General features: G+C 42.2%; 1 protein-coding gene across 4 annotated transcripts in view; it reads left to right on the top strand.

Annotated features, from left to right (window-relative positions):
• The window catches only part of adam9b (ADAM metallopeptidase domain 9b), a 73031-nt gene extending 60040 nt beyond the window's left edge, over window positions 1–12991 (top strand). For all 4 annotated transcript variants that reach the window (XM_080205691.1, XM_080205694.1, XM_080205692.1 and 1 more), the window contains 4 exons: window positions 964–1099; window positions 2840–2903; window positions 3967–4022; window positions 10884–12991. In XM_080205691.1, coding sequence (XP_080061817.1) covers window positions 964–1099; window positions 2840–2903; window positions 3967–4022; window positions 10884–11022 — 395 coding nt within the window. In that variant the 3' untranslated portion in view covers window positions 11023–12991. The remainder of the gene's footprint in view (window positions 1–963; window positions 1100–2839; window positions 2904–3966; window positions 4023–10883) is intronic.
• Window positions 12992–17019: the final 4028 nt, after the last annotated feature.

The following is a 17019-nucleotide window of genomic DNA, read 5'->3' as shown; positions in this document are numbered from 1 at the left end:
CTTTATCTTGAGGCTGTGCCCCCTAGTCCTACCGTCCTTTCTGAGCAGGAAGAGTCTCTCCAACTCTATCCTATCCATCCCATTCATCATCTTATACGTCTCAATGAGATCTCCCCTCATTCTTCTAAACTCTAACGAGTACAAGCCTAGTTTATTCAGCCTCTCCTCATAGCTCAACCCCCTCAACTCCGGTATCAGCCTGGTAAACCTCCTCTGCACTCCCTCCAAGGCCAAAATATCCTTGCGTAAGTACGGTGACCAAAACTGCACACAGTACTCCAGCTGCGGCCTCACCAATGCCCTATACAGCCGCAGTAAGACCTCCCTACTTTTATATTCAATCCCCCTCGCTATGAAGGCCAGCACCCCATTAGCCTTCCTGACCACCTGCTGCACCTGCAGGCTGGGTTTTTGCGACTCATGCACAAGGACCCCAAGGTCCCTCTGCACCGTCGCTTGCTGCAGTTTTTCGCCACGTAAGTAATAGTCCTTCCTACCATTATTCCTACCAAAGTGGACCACCTCGCACTTACCAACAACTTCACCCAACTAATAGGTTAGGGTGAAGAAATGGGGGAAACTGAGTAAATTTCCAATGTTGATGTCATGAAGCAAATATCTGTGTATACTTCTAATCACAAATGTGGTCATTCAGGCTGCACTCTTAATTGATTAGAAATACTTGCATTATCAATCTATTATATCTAATATAAGGCTTTTCTATCCTAAGGAAAGTTTTGAAATAGCCTTTTTAACATTTTCAGTATTTCTAATAACACAAGTTTTATTCATCTAACTATGGAATTTATCATTGGGGGTTCAGCTATTTCTGATGTGTCGGTGCAGACTCGATGGGCCAAAGGGCTTTTTCTGCACTGTGTGATTCTATGATTCTCTGATTAACAATGTGTAAAGTGATTTATTGTAGGAAAAACAATTAAGAAGTATTTTCTTTTCCTTTAGATACTTCACTTCGAGATGGCTTGCTGATATTTTTCCTTTTGGTGGTCCCTGTGCTTGCTTTCATTGGTTTAATCATTTTTTTCAATCGTAATGCAATAAAGAAAGTCTGGAGAAAGAGAAAATCTCCACACATGACGTATGTGAAATTTAAGTTCACCTCCAACTTTTCATTGAGTTTTTAATTAAAAAGACAATTACTTCCTTATTGACTTTGGGGAAATTTTTCTAAAAAATGTCAAAGTGTCACAATAGCGAGAATAATGGAGCGATCCATACCAGTCACTCAGGAATACTCCACATCACAATTCTCCTACACTCAGCCACTAATTTGGAGAGTTGGGAGTTTTGCACCAGTACTGGGGGGCTGGGCCTACACACCAGTGAGCCCGGCTTCAAAGCACTTGGGCATGTTTCGTTGGAGTGCTCAGAGCTCACATGGAATGTGAGGCCCTCTCCCTTCACCTATGTACATCAGGACCTCCCCTCCCCCACATCAGGGGCATATTCCCTGATCCCCTCCCTGACATAGGTCCTTCCCAATGGATCCCCCTGCCTGACACACAACATGCTACCCAATCATGACCCCTGACATGCCCCTCCATCATGACCCCTGATATGCCCCCCATCGTGACCACCTTTGTGATCCACCACAGCATGGCCCCCCTCTGTTAGTCCCGCTCCCTGCATAGAGTGTCACCTTCATAGCCACCACACAGGCCCCTCCCCCTTGACATTGTCACTGGCAATGGCCACTGCTAGGGTGACTGGTAGCCACTGCTAGGGTGACTGGTGGCCACTGCCGGGGTGATTGGTGGCCCCCGCCCGGATGACTGGTGGCCACTGCTGGGGTGATCTGGTGGCCACTGCCGGGGTGACTGGGGACCACTGCCAGGATGACTGATGGTCAATGCTGAGGCGACTGGTGGCCACTGCTGGGGTGCCCAGTGGGCACTGCCAGTGTGCCAGATCTGCCTCGCCAGATGGGCACTGCCCATTTGGGTAGTACCCTGTCATGCCCCTGACCAGGAACTTCAACGGCCTCTGGGCCCCTGGTGTGATCATGTCAGGTCTCCTTCTTGCCATTATCGTGATACACCAGTAGGCCAGTGAATTTCATGTGCTAGAAATTGACGGGGCTATGCATACTTTACATATACTAATCAGGCGGGGCTAGGAAGGTGATGGGAGATTCACAAACTATTTAGCGCCAGGTGTGAAATGTATTTTTAAATCTGCATGCCATTCTCTGGGACTGGAGCATTCTACTAACGGCATGGTGCGCTTGGAGAATCACCCCCTTTGTTTTTTGTTTTGTTTACTTAATTTTTCATTTTACATTGATTTCATTCCATTGAAAAGTTTCTCCCATCCTCCTGTAGGCAGTGATGCCTGATAGCTTATGGTTCCAAGGGCACTCACCTCCCTCAAGCCCCCTGCTTAACTCACCATTTTTCATGGGTGAACATTAATAAAAAAAATTGACATTTGAGGCATCAAAGCTGCATCATTTCCTCATTAAATGGCCAATTCTGTATTTGCTTTCAGAAGTCATTAGATGGCAATCAAGATAGGAAATCTGGGCTGAAGTTTTCTCTGCCTAATCGTGCAATGAATATTAGCTACCCTGAGCATGGCGATTATAAAAGTTGCTGGATTGGGTGAATAAGGCTTACTGTAACTACTTACGGAATAAAGAATGCGCTAATCATAACATGGTGCTAAGGAGGTGTTCACGAGACGAAACATTTACAACATCTATTGTTTCCTCAGGATTAAAACCTGAAATTAGAAAATTGCAAAACCTTGGTGACATTGCAATTAGCTGTTAATTTCTCGCCATGAGTTTTCTTATGGATACGACTGTTTAATTTCACAGAACACGGAGTGGAGGACAACGACAGAACGATTTATCAAATCCAGGCGTTCAGAGAAATAATCCAGTAAGAATCATTATTATTTCAGTAACCCCTTTGTAGCATGGATTGAAAGCCATAATATTCCAGGATAATAGTATTTTTTAATCATGTTATCATGCATGTAGGAGACTTTCACATAGACATTGCCAATACTGAATTACTGTCAGATCAACCATGATAATGGGCCTGACATTCATACAGATGCTTTGTGAGCTTTTTTTGGTTTCATAGCTTTTAAAACCTTTGTACAAATAAGATATTATTGATATTTATTCCAATTTGAACAGACCTACTTCTTGCCAAAGTGCACTGTATAAATGTTTATTATACGTCTTTGCCTTCATGATGTCTCATTCCATTTCCTCCTTCACCCAGCAAGATTTGGGAAGTATATTTCACCATAGACAAATTAGCGGCAATGAATGGCTCACAAGAAACACATTTGTTGGGTAGAACATGTCCTAACATTTTTTAAATTAATTCTTTCATGGGATGTGGCTGTCATTAGCAAGGCCAACGTTTGTTACCCATCCCCAATTGCTCTTGAATTGAGTGGCTAACTGGACCATTTCAGAGAGCAGTTAAGAGACAACTGTGGATCTGGAGTCACGTGTAGGTCAGACTAGGTGAGTATGGCAGATTTCCCTTCCTGAATGGGCATTAATGAACGAGGTGGATTTAGAACAAATGACAATTTCTTGGCCACCATTGCTTTTGCTCCCTTTCAAATCTGAATTTTATTAATTGAACTTAAATTCCACTAGCTACTATGTGAGATTTAAACCTGTACTCCTAGAGAATGAACCTGGGCATCTGAATTATTAATCTAGTGACATTATCATTCCACCACCATGGAACTGTCCATTGTCTCAGTTTTCTCTACAACCTCAGTCTTCCCCAAAGAAGGAAATTATTAATATATTTATTGAAAAAGCACCTCAAACCAAAATTAATACAAATACATCAATATACTCATTAATCATAGCATAATTTCAGCTTAAATTTATTATAAACCTTGCAGCTTTGTATATTTTATATCACAAAGTTAAAAGATAGAATAATAACACACTGGTTGCTTTTTCTGTAGTTGCAGGTTATTTCTACTGGGAATGCACCTACCTATGCAAACATTGCGCCACAAAGGTATGTAAGTGCTGCTAATGCGGTCAATTTTTGCATTTTGTGCTTATCTTTATTTCACCCCGATGGGAATAATAAATGACGTTTCCAGATGGAAACATCAAGAATAATAGTGGTCATGTAGTCTTCATGAGGGAATTAATAATTGCATAAAATTGCCAAAAATTATGCTCATTCAATTGTTCAACCTCAACGTGAACAGGAGAGTAGGATTATCTTGGTTTAGTGGTCATTGTCTTGGCTGTGTCAAAAGCCCCTGGGTTCAAGCCTCACTATGGGACTTGAGAACATGATCTGGGCTGATCCTTCAAAGCAATACAGATCTTTCTTAAACAAAGCTCTTGTCAGGATGTTCCCTTGAATGCAAAAGGCCTCATGACATCTCCCAAAGTGGAGCAGGAACTTTGCCAGGTATTCTCACCCAGCAACACCAAAGAAAATTAAATAAATTAACTGGTCATTCATCTCATTCTTTGAGACCGCCGTGTACAGATTTCCTGCCATGTTTGTCTATCAAACAACTGTGACTATGGGTGAGACTTATTGCAGCACGCAGATGCGCTAGGAAATTGAGTGGGAGGCTACATGTCTGACTCCTCATGGTGAAAAAACTATCCAGCATTTATGAGGTGGGAAGGGTCCAACCAAGGAAACCCTACTGGTGATGGGAAAAAAAATTAAGTTCATTTATGAGCTACTTAAAATCAATTATCCCTGAATCCACTGGGATTTAATAGTGGCGCATCGGAATGGGATTTCTGCTCCACCTAGGTCCTGATTCAGATGGAGGATTTATGCTGTCAAGATAAATGCCTGCTTACCTTGTAACTGTGCGGGCCTTTTGTGGAGAAATGTCACAGGTCTGCCATCAATTGTCCAATTGGTGGGCAGGTCCTCCATCACAACAACAAAACCCTGGCCTAAGTTTCTAACATGATTGATTTCCTGGGAGATCATTGGAGTTGTCCTGATAATGTTTCACACAAAAGATTTTTTTAACAATGTTCTGGAATTGGAGACAATTATTTAAATTGGTTGGGAGGTCAGAAATAGAAAATGGGATAACTGGTATGATTGGCAATAAGTGTTAAACAATGTTCCCCAAGGATCTGTACTGGGGCTTCGCCATATTTATTAATGACTTTGATGATGGAATTGAGGGTTGAATATCCATGTTTGCAGATGACACTAAATTAGGAGACACAGAAAGTTGCAGATGGGAGCAGGAAGTTACAAGGGAACTTAAACAACTGGCAAATGGAGTTCAGTTTGGGTTGTGGTCATCCACTTTGGATCCTAGCGAGATAACTTGGATTATTTTCTAAAGGGTGAGAAACTAGAAATCATAGAAGATCAAAAATGTCATAAGAACATAAGAAATAGGAGCAGGAGTAGGCCATCTAGCCCTTCAAGCCTGCCCCGCCATTCAATAAGATCATGGCTGATCTGTCGTGGCTCAGTTCCACATTCCCGCCCTCTCCCCATAACCCTTAATCCCCTTGACTATCAAAAACCTATCAACCCACGTCTTAAATATATTTAGCGAGGCAGCCTCCACCACTTCAACGGGCAGAGAATTCCAGAGATTCACCACCCTTTGAGTGAAGAAGTTCCTCCTCAACTCCGTTCTAAACCGCCCCCCCTTTATCTTGAGGCTGTGCCCTCTAGTCCTACTATCCTTTCTGAGCGGGAAGAGTCTCTCCACCTCTATCCTATCCATCCCATTCATCATCTTATACGTCTCAATGAGATCTCCCCTCATTCTTCTAAACTCTAACGAGTACAAGCCTAGTTTATTCAGCCTCTCCTCATAGTTCAACCCCCTCAACTCCGGTATCAGCCTGGTAAACCTCCTCTGCACTCCCTCCAAGGCCAAAATATCCTTGCGTAAGTGCGGCGACCAAAACTGCACACAGTACTCCAGCTGCAGCCTCACCAGTGCCCTGTACAGGTGCAGCAAGACCTCCCTACTTTTATGTTCAATCCCCCTCGCTATGAAGGCCAGCATCCCATTAGCCTTCCTGACCACCTGCTGCACCTGCAGGCTGGGTTTTTGCGACTCATGCACAAGGACCCCGAGGTCCCTCTGCACCGTCGCATGCTGCAGTTTTTTGCTATGTAAGTAATAGTCCTTCCTACCATTATTCCTACCAAAGTGGACAACTTCACACTTGCCAACATTAAATTCCATTTGCCTGTTCCTGGCCCATTCGCCCAGTCTATCTAGATCCTTCTGCAGACTCTCCACACCCTCCGCACAATTTGCCTTTCCACCAATCTTGGTGTCATCAGCAAATTTCGACACCATACACTCGGTTCCCTCCTCCAGATCATCTATATAAATGGTAAATAGCTGAGGCCCCAGCATCGACCCCTGGGGCACTCCACTGGTCACCAACCGCCAATCCGAATAGCACCCATTAACCCCCACTCTCTGCCTGCTATTTGACAACCAATCCGCTATCCACGCTAACACCCTACCCCCAACTCCATGCCCCCTGACCTTCTGTAACAACCTCTTGTGCGGCACCTTATCAAACGCCTTCTGAAAATCAAGAAACACCATATCCACCAGTTCTCCTCTATCCACCGCCTTAGACACATCCTCATAGAACTTCAGTAAATTCGTCAGACACGACTTCCCCTTAACGAAACCGTGCTGCATCTGCTCTATCAAACAATTCTCCTCAAGATGCCTCGCTATTTTCTCCTTGATCACGGATTCTAACATTTTACCTACAACAGACGTTAAACTAACCGGCCTATAATTCCCTGCCTTTTGCCTGCCACCCTTCTTAAACAACAGCGTAACATTAGCCATTTTCCAATCTTCCGGCACTTCCCCGGAATCCAGCGATGTTTGGAAAATAATCACCAAGGCATCCACTATCACCTCCGCCATTTCTTTCAGAACCCTTAGATGCATTCCATCCGGTCCTGGGGACTTGTCTACAATCAGTCCCTCCAGTCTGTCGAGCACTGCCTCTCTAGTAACAGTAACATCATTCAGGCCCTCCACTCCTACCATCTTTCCATCGCTAACACCCGGCAAATTATTCACGTCCTCCTCCGTGAAGACCGAAACAAAAAAGTTATTCAAGGCCTCAGCCATTTCTCCATCCCCTACCACTAAGTCCCCCCTCTCATCCTCTAAGGGTCCAACGTTCACCCTAGCTAGCCCCTTCCTTTTTATATATTTATAAAAACTCTTACTATCCTTTTTTATATTAAGCGCTAGCCCAGCTTCATAGTTTATCCTACCCTTCTTTATCAACTTCTTTGTCATTCTTTGTTGATATTTAAACCTCTCCCAATCCTCTTCTCGCCCACTACTCTTAGCTACTCTAAACGCATCCGCTTTTAATTTAACACTTTCCTTTACCTCCTTCGTTCTCCACGGCTGATTATCTCTCCTCCTACGATCCTTTTTAACCGTTGGAATAAATTTCTGCTGAGCACCAAGAAAGATCTCCTTAAAGATCCTCCACTGTTCCTCAGCAGACCTACCTTCCTATGTACTCCCCCAATCAACATTCGCCAATTCCTCTCTCATCCTATCGTACTCCCCTCTGTTCAAACAAAGGACACATGTCCGGGAACCCATTTTCTCCTCCTCCATCTGCATCAGAAACTCCACCATACAATGATCACTCTTCCCAAGAGGATCCTTCACCACAAGGTCCCTAATTCTACCTGCCTCGTTACATAACACCAGATCCAAGATAGCTCGCTCCCTCATCGGCTCCAACACACACTGTTCAAGGAAACTATCCCGGCAGCATTCCAAGAACTCTTCGTCAAGCCCACCACATCCAACATGGGTCGACCAATCAATATGTAGATTGAAATGCCCCATAATTATCACCGTTCCATTCCTGCACGCCACATTTATTTGCGCGTTAATAGCCTGCCCCACCTCCAGATCATTATTTGGAGGCCTATAGACGACACCCACCAGCGTCTTCCTCCCTTTGCTGTTCCTAATCTCCACCCACAACGATTCCACTTGCTGCTCTTTGGTTCCTATATCATCCCTTACTACCACCCTGATGCTATCCTTAATCAGTAGAGCTACACCTTCCCCTTTTTCCTCCCGCCTATCCTTCCTAAACACTTGATACCCCTGTACATTCAGCTCCCAGTCCCTGTCACCTTGCAGCCACGTCTCTGTAATGGCCACCAGATCGTATCCATTTGTGCTGATCTGCGCCACCAGCTCATTCACTTTATTCCGAATGCTTCGTGCATTCAGATAAAGCGCTTTCATCCCAGCCTTCACCTGTACCCTATTTGCCGGAACGCCACCAACCTTACTCACGCCCCCTACTCCCTTTATTATTGGGACATCCTTGGCCTCTTCCCTTACCTGTACCCTCTCCTTACTTTCGACCCTGTAATTTCACCTACCCGCGCACACCTCCACCCCCAATTAGTTTAAAGCCCTATCTACAGTCCTATCTACACGATTCGCCAGGACTCTGGTCCCAGCACGGTTCAGACCAACCCCATCCCACCTGAACAGGTCCCACCTACCCCAATACTGGTGCCAATGCCCCATAAATTCAAACCCATTCCTCCCACACCAATCCCTGAGCCACCCATTCACTTCCTTAATCCTATCAACCTTACATCCGTCTGCACACGGTTCAGGCAGTAGTCCAGAGATAACCACCTTGTCAGTTCTACTTTTTAATTCCATTCCCAGCTTTTCATACTCCCTCCCCAGATCCTCAGTTCGCATTTTGCCTATGTCGTTGGCACCCACATGTACTACAACGACCGGGTTCTCACCCTCCCACTCCAGGTTCCTCTGCAGCCCAGATGCGACATCCTGGACCCGAGCACCAGGCAGACAACACACCCTTCTGTGCTCTTTGTCATTGTGACGAAGGACAGTGTCTATACCCTTAACCACACTATCCCCAATTACCGCTACATTCCTTTTCACCTTCTCTTTGTCTATGTCCTGTGTCTGCATCACTGTACCGTGTGCAGTTTGCTCACCAATCTCACAGCCCCCGTTCTTGTCCACACTGGACGAAGAACCTCAAACCTGTTATGCAGATTGAGAGGCTGAGGCACCCCGTCCCCACCCTCCTTCCTCCGGTCCCCACCCTCCTTCCTCCGGTCCCCACCCTCCTTCCTCCGGTCCCCACCCTCCTTCCTCCGGTCCCCACCCTCCTTCCTCCGGTCCCCACCCTCCTTCCTCCTCTCAGCAGCCCCCTCCCGTTCCTGACCCTTAGAGTTAGCCAGTCTAGGGGGTGTGGATGTCTTTTGCACCCCATTATCAATGGCACCCTCCCTCCCCCGATGAGCGTCAGTGTCTGTAGCTCAGAGGCCAGCTCATCTACTTTGAGCTGGAGCTCCTCCAGCAACCTGCACTTACTGCAGACATGGCCACATGGAAGGACCCTGGGGTCCACCAGCTCCCACATCATTACAGAAACAGCACATCACATGCCCCTCCATTATTCCCTGTAGTACTACTGAACACCGATTTCAACGCAAACTTACCTGGTCCTTTTCTCCCCAGCCCTTAGATCACTAGCAGCTCACTTAGCTTCCCTCTCACTCCGCTGCCCACTCCGACGCTGCCCGCTGTCTACACCAGGCCTCCTTTTAAACCTGGCGCTGTTTAAAAGACTGCTTGCCCACAAATCCCTGCTATCCACTCCCTTTGAATTCTTAAAGCGGTAAACACAAAAAGCTTGCGAAAATGCTTTTAAATGAATCTAACAGTTCTACAAGGTAAGTTCTTACTAAACACTAAAAAGCCCGCGAAAATGCTTTTAAATGATTTAAACAGTTTTTAAACACGTAATTTCTTACCTGACTCAGTGCTCCTTCACTCCACCCACTCCAGCGAACATGTCCAGGTGTCTACGTACACAGATCACAAAATTAATGGATACACTCAAAGACCAATTAAAAAGACTAAAGTAATATTTTGTTTAATTCAAGACAGCGGGAATGAAAATAGATGGAAGTTATGCTTTAGGGCAGAATTCACCAGCCCACCCCTGCCCCCCACTCGCCAGTTTAATCTTCTGGTCTTGTTAAAATAGATCCCTGCTGCAGGTTCCCTGACGGCAGCACGGGTAAGGAATATAACTCGGCCTCAGTGGGAGTCATAGGGAAGCTGGAGAATTCCGTCATTGAATCTGTCAGACACCATCTTGAGTACTACATTCCGTTCTGGGCACTGCACCTCTGGAAGGATATATTGACCTTGGAGGGGGCGTAACATAGATTTGCTGGAATGTTGTCAGGGATTATAGAGTTAAATTGTGAGGTTAGCTGCATAAACTTGATTTGTTTTCCCTTCTGTGAGGATTGCAAAATAGACTAATTGCAGTGTTTAAAATCTTTATCATAATCTGTCCATTGTTGTCACTTTTAAGTCATCAGTGGGCTTGTGTGGTTTTGAAAATGTCTATACAGTACATTTACCTGTCACAGGAAAACTGCAGGTTGCCAGCATTTGCTTTGTAACCCAGTGATCAATGTGGAAAAAATGTGGCCAACCCAGCAAAGCTGTGCTTTGTTAAAAAAATACTTCATTGCTGACTTGGCTTACCAGGACTTCCTTGCTGATGAATCCTCTTTGTCATCTGATACACGTTATCAATCATAATCAACCGTGTGGAACCCGTCAAGTTCCATGAGGCTGCTTGTATTTCTTATTGGTGTACAAAAGAGTTGGCTTCACTATTGTAACAAACAGTTCAGCCTGGACTTAATCATGAACTCATGCAAGTAGATAATTGCTATACTCCCAGATTATTTGTTTAATAAATAGTGAAAATTTTACAGAGGATTGTTAAGTTTATATTATCAGGGGCTAAAAATCTTCTTTGTTTTTAGGCAATATGATTCAAAAGGAAATCCAGTACCTCTTGCAGCCTCTGCACCTAAACATCAAATTCCTGTTCCACCTCCTCGACCTACCGCACCACCTCGACCTACCGCACCACCTCGACCTACTGTACCCCCCAAAGTCTAAAGTTCAGCCGCAGTACCTGACGAACACAAACTATGCCTTGGGTCTAATGATATTAATGATCAGATATATACCTCAGAAAAATATTGAAAAGTACCTTTTGTTCCTTATAATCATGATTTTTTAATTGTTCCTGTTAACAAGTGGATTCACAACTTATTTTTAGAAATCTTACTCAGTGTTGATGAGGTTTCAAAGGTAACATAGCATTTGAATACCATGGCTGGTTTTCCATAGGCTCTGAAGGGTTATGAAATATAAAGTTTCAGGATTTTTAAACAATAGAACTGGGCAGAAAAAACTGAAATTATTAAGATTGGACTTCACAGAGGATAAATTCACCTCACTGTTTCCTGATTTTCACACATAAGACTTCAAAATTTTGGATTGCAAACTGCTACGCTTGAAATGTGCCAAAAATGTGTTATATGGCATTGGCGACTTTGAAATAGTCCTGAAAATAAAGTAGGTATTTAAATATGCAAATCAGCATGCTATGCCAGATCTAAACTCATGTAGAAATGAATACTGCTTACCCCATGCTTGTTCCACCTAGCTATATCAGGGCTGGGATATTTAGGATGGTGGGGAAGCCTGAGCTGCAGTGATTTCACATTTCAATGAGTGTTAATTGGCTTGAGGGAAGATTTCTGCCCATCACTCAGCAGGAATTCCTACCTGAGAGACCCTGGAGTCTGAGAAAGGGCATGCTGACTTGAAACATTAGCTCTATTCTCTCTTCACAGATGCTGTCAGACTTGCTGAGATTTTCCAGCATTTTCTATTCTTGTTTCAGATTCCAGCATCTGCAGTATTTTATTTTTATGCTAGCCAATTTGTTAGCTGTCAATTCTCTAGTCTCTGCAGCGCCGGAAGCTGCAGTGAACAGGACGTGCACAGTCCCCAAAGCCGAAGTCTGGGATTCCAGGAAGAGGTCCATTTTGGGGGCCTCAGGGAAAGAAGAGATGCCTGGACAACAAAGAGTTAGAGTGTCAACAGAGAGGCTGGTGGGGGAGCGAGATCCTGTGGTTACCAGACCTTGAAGGAGGGGCACCCAATGTTAAAAGGGGAAAATAGAGAACTGAATTAGCTTATGAAAAAACTTGTACATACACACATTTTATTCAATAGAATCACTTGTGACCATTTTTTGAGCTGACTGTGCACAAAGTGACACAATAATTGCTTTGGGAAATTAACAGGAATCCACTTGGAAGTATTTCTAAGTAGTAACCTGTGTTTGAAAAGAAAAGTACACACTGATGTACTTCTGTAATATCAACTAGAACTATAAACACACTGGTATTTGTCTTTGAGACTGATGTGTTTTGTTTGTTTTCTGGCCAACTGCAAGCTTTCCCACTTTTTAAAAAAATCAGTCTACTGCCTACTGGCATTTTTTAAAATGCAGAAAATGTCAAAAAGAACTTACTGATCTTGAATCAGACCTCATGTACTGACATCAAGTTTAGGGAATTAGTGCTCTTCAAAATGATTGATTTGCTTCTGTCATGTGACTTGTTTCATTTACTTTAAGTAATTTGGTGTGTTGACATGATTCCAGGTGTTCAAAGGTTATTTTTCAACATCCTGACTTGGGAAAAAAAATGAGCTACATTGAGGGGTATGTCCTTAAAGTGCCTATCCCAAGAAGTATTTCACCCATAATTGGTAACTATTATGGGATTGACTGCCAGTGATTCCACTCACACAATGATTCAATTGACATGCTATGAAAAAGTGAACAGAAAGGATTGTTTTGACATGATAACCTGCTCCAGATTTTCACATTTTCAATTTTATACAGGTTGGATTTGATTTAATTGATTTTAACTATGATATTTTATATTGCAATCAATTGCAAATGCTTTTCACAATGCTTGCTGTTGAATCGGTTAAAGAGGTACTTCAGTTGAATCAAATATTGTAAATAATACAAAGATCTGTATTAAAATAATGAGCAAGCCTTTTATCAGATTGGTATGAATTGCAATTTTTTATGCATTAATTTTATTTTCACTAATAGTTACACATTCAGAAAATCTGTTTAATTCTGTCCTGATTGTAAGGAATATTAAACATGCAAAGAACATCAAGCATGCAAGAACATTTCAATGTTCTTGTGGGTTATCACACCACCCACAGTGTTTTAATCCTTCAATGTTTTGTTGCCCTATATATTCTGTCAGAATACGGTATCTTGCGTTAATACTGATTTTTGGGGACGTATAGTTTAGAATTCTAAATATTCTGTAAAATGTAGGCACACAAATTATTTATCATAGTTAACACCTGAGAATGATGTTTGCTAAATGAAGGAAATGAAAAAGCAACTAAGAAGAATTTATAACTCTATTACAGAAGTAATCCCAAGACTTACTAAGCATTCACATTTAAATACAACTGAACAAGTCATTATTATCACATTTTGTCTCTGATCATTTTGTCTGTTCTAATAAAGCACCACTCTATTTCTGTATTTATTATATACTTTAAACATGAAAATGCAATCTTAAAAATCACAATGATTTCCTTTGTCTTCATGAAATGTGTGTTATTGAGAATTAAATACATCTGCATTTTGAGACCAAATATTAAATAATCCCAGGTAATAAATACCATAAACCTAACTATGATGATGCTCTCCCAACTTTCTGTTCATCTATGTATCTTAAGAAAAATCTGTATGATCACATTTTATTAATTCTCAGCTCTACGTACTTATGTTTAACTAATGAGATTTAACAGTTGCATTGTTTAACATTGGGACTGGTTCGGGGGGAGGTGAGACCAGTACAGACTGGACGGGTTATATCAGGGTGGGACCAGGACTGATGTCCTATGGTGAGTATTTGCTAGCACGGCTGGGGAGAATTTAAGCTAGAATGGCAGGAGGATGGGAACCTAAGCAGGGCAACGAGGGAAAGAGAAACAAGGACACTAATAAAAGAAAGAGCAATAAAATACAAAAACGGTAGACAGGGAATCAAGGGCAAGAGACAAATAAGGCCACAATATAAAGAAAAGTTAGGATGATTAAAATGGCAAAAAAGGCAAAGCTAAAGGCTTTGTATCATAATGCACAAAACGTTATGACAATAAGGTAGATGAACTGATGGTGCAAATTATGACAAATGGATATGATCTTATAGCCATTATGGAAACATGATCAAAAGGAGATCAAAGCTGGGAACTTAATATTCAGGGATATTTAACCTCTCAGAATGAGAGAAGAAAAGGAACAGGCGATGAGGTAGCACTGTTAATAAGAGATGAAATGATGTCAGTTGTGAGAGATGAACCAAGTTTGGATGATATCGATTCCATTTGGATAGAGGTGAAAACATCAAGGGGAAAAAAAACATTGGTAAGACCACAAACAGATATAGATCCACAAACAGTCGCCACACTGTAGAAAAGGTTATAAATCAACAAATGATAAGAGCATGTAGAAAGGTACAGCATTAATTTAGGGTATTAATTTTCACATTGGTAGGGTTAATCAAGTTGAAAAGGGTAGCTACTACAACAAATTCATAGAGTGCATACATCATGGACCCAATCAGGAATCAGACTATCTTTGATCTGATTATGGGTAATGAGGCAAGTTTAATAAATGGCCTCAGAGTAAAAGATCCCCTAGAAAGTAGTGATCATAATTTGATAGAATATTCCGTTTGAGGGTGAGTAACTTGACTCAGAAACAATTGTGTTTAACTTAAATAAAGGGAATTACAATGAAATGAGGATAGAGATACCTAAAATGGAGTGGGCAGATTGATTAGAAGGAAAGGCAGTAAGTAAGCAGTGGCAGAAGGTGGTAATTCATGACAAAAGTATGTCCCAATAAGGAGGAAAGATTCTAAGAGAGGGATAAACCAACCATGGCTAAACAAGGAAGTTAAGGAGAGTATTATGTTGAAAGAAAAAGCATAAAAGGAGACAAAAGTCAGTGATAGCCCCAAAGACTGGAAACATTCAGAGTCCAGCAAAGGAGGATTAAAAAAGATGAGAGAAAATAGATTACAAGAGCAAAGTAACGAGGAGTATGATCATTGACAATAAGATCTTCTCTAAACAAACATAAAGGAAGAGAGATGTTAAAGAGAACATTGGTCCTTTTGAAAATGAATCTGGGCAGATAGTTATGGAGAACAAGAAAATGGCCGAGGAGTTAAACAGATGTTTTGTATCAGTCTTGAGGTGGAAGATACTTCAAACATCCTATTGATACAAAAGAATATGGGAGAGGAGTTAAGTACTGTCACCATCACTAGAAAAGTAGTATTAGAGAAACTAATGGGACTACAGGCAGATAAGTCCCCTGGCCCTGATGGCTTGCATCCTAGGATCTTAAAAGAAGTAGCTACAGAGATAGTGGATGCATTGGTTGTAATTTTCTAGAAATCCTAGGATGCTGGAAAAGTACCAGAGGATTGGAAAAGTACCAATGTGCGGCCCCTAATCAAAAAGGGAGGCAAAAAGCAGGGAACTACAGGCCAATTAGCCGAACCACTCTTGTTGGAAAAATGTTGGACTCAATTATTGAGGAACTAATAGCAGTATTTGAAAATTCATAATCTAATCAAGCAGAGTCAGTATGCCTCCCTGAATGGGAAATCATGTCTGAATAACTTATTGGAGCTTTTCGAGGAAGTCCCAACCAGAGTGGATAGAGAGGAATCAGTAGATGTGTTGTATTTGGATTTACAGAAGGCGTTTGAAAACGATTTCACTGAAGATTTAGCTATAAGATAAAAGCCTATGATGTTGGATTAGTATTTTGGCATGGCTAGAGAATTGGCTAATGGGCAGGAAACATTGAGTGAAGATATGGGTTTTTTACAGGTTGGCGATCTCCTAACTAGGGGGGTTCCACAGGGATCAGTGCTGAGACCACAACAGCTTACAATATACATTAATGACTTGGACAAAAGAAGCAAATGTACAGTAGCAAAATTTTCAGATGACACAAAAATAAGTGAAAAAGCAAGTCACAAGAGGGATACAACAGTTTGCAAAGAGATATTGATAGGTTAAGATAAGGCAAGAAGTTGGCAAGTGGAGTATCATGTGGGAAAACATGAAGTTGTTCATTTTTGAAGGGAGGACAAAAGAACAGAGTATTATATAAATAGAGAAAAACTGCAGGAAGCTGCAATACAAAGAGACTCAGGGGTACTTGTACACAAAACACAGAAAGCTAGCACAATGGTGCAACAGGTAATCAGGAAGGTTAATGGAATGTTGGCCTTTACTTCAAGAGGGTTGAAGTATAGGAGTAGGGAAATCTTCCTGCAACTGTACTAATGAGGCACATGTGGAGTACTGAAACAGTTTTGGTCCCCTTATTTAAGGAAAGATATCCACCAGAATTCTACTGCCCCGCCCACAACGGGAATTGGAGTGGGCGAGGGGCAGACAATGGGAAGAACGGTTGACATCAGGCATGATTTTCCATTCTCGGATCGAGCAAGGCTGCAAAATCCTGCCTATTATTTCATTGAAGATAGTTCAGAGAAGCTTCACTAGGATGATCACCGATGTGGAGGGATTGTCTGATAGGAAAGATTAAACAAGTTGGGACTCTACTCATTGGAATTTGAAGAATGAGAGGTGATCACAGTGACGGGATTCTTAAAAGACTTGACAGGGAGAAGATGTTTCCCTTCATGGTGAGTCTAGGCCTGAAGGTAAGTTCCTATTTTCCTTGGGAAGAAGAAAGCTTCACAGAATGAAAGTTTCTTTATGAAAGGGACTTAATATCATAAACTTCAAACAAATAGCTTCTTACATACTGTGCAAATACCTGTATCAGCAGGCAGTTTTATGTAAAAACTTGATGCTTCCCACAGGGAGGAAAATAGATCCCTTCACCTGCAGACCTCACCTGCACAAATAATAAAGGCATGTAAGAGTGCTGTTTCCTGGATGAGGCCTAAAGCCCTGTTAGTTACTCAGGTAACTAACCATCCTAGATTTTATAGGCTAGTACTTTAA

The sequence above is a fragment of the Carcharhinus amblyrhynchos genome, chromosome 17, assembly GCF_965287045.1.
Source record: "Carcharhinus amblyrhynchos chromosome 17, sCarAmb.v2.hapA, whole genome shotgun sequence".
Lineage (NCBI taxonomy): Eukaryota > Metazoa > Chordata > Chondrichthyes > Carcharhiniformes > Carcharhinidae > Carcharhinus > Carcharhinus amblyrhynchos.
The sequence above is the reverse complement of the archived record's forward strand: the minus strand, read 5'-3'. Positions and strand labels throughout refer to the sequence as shown.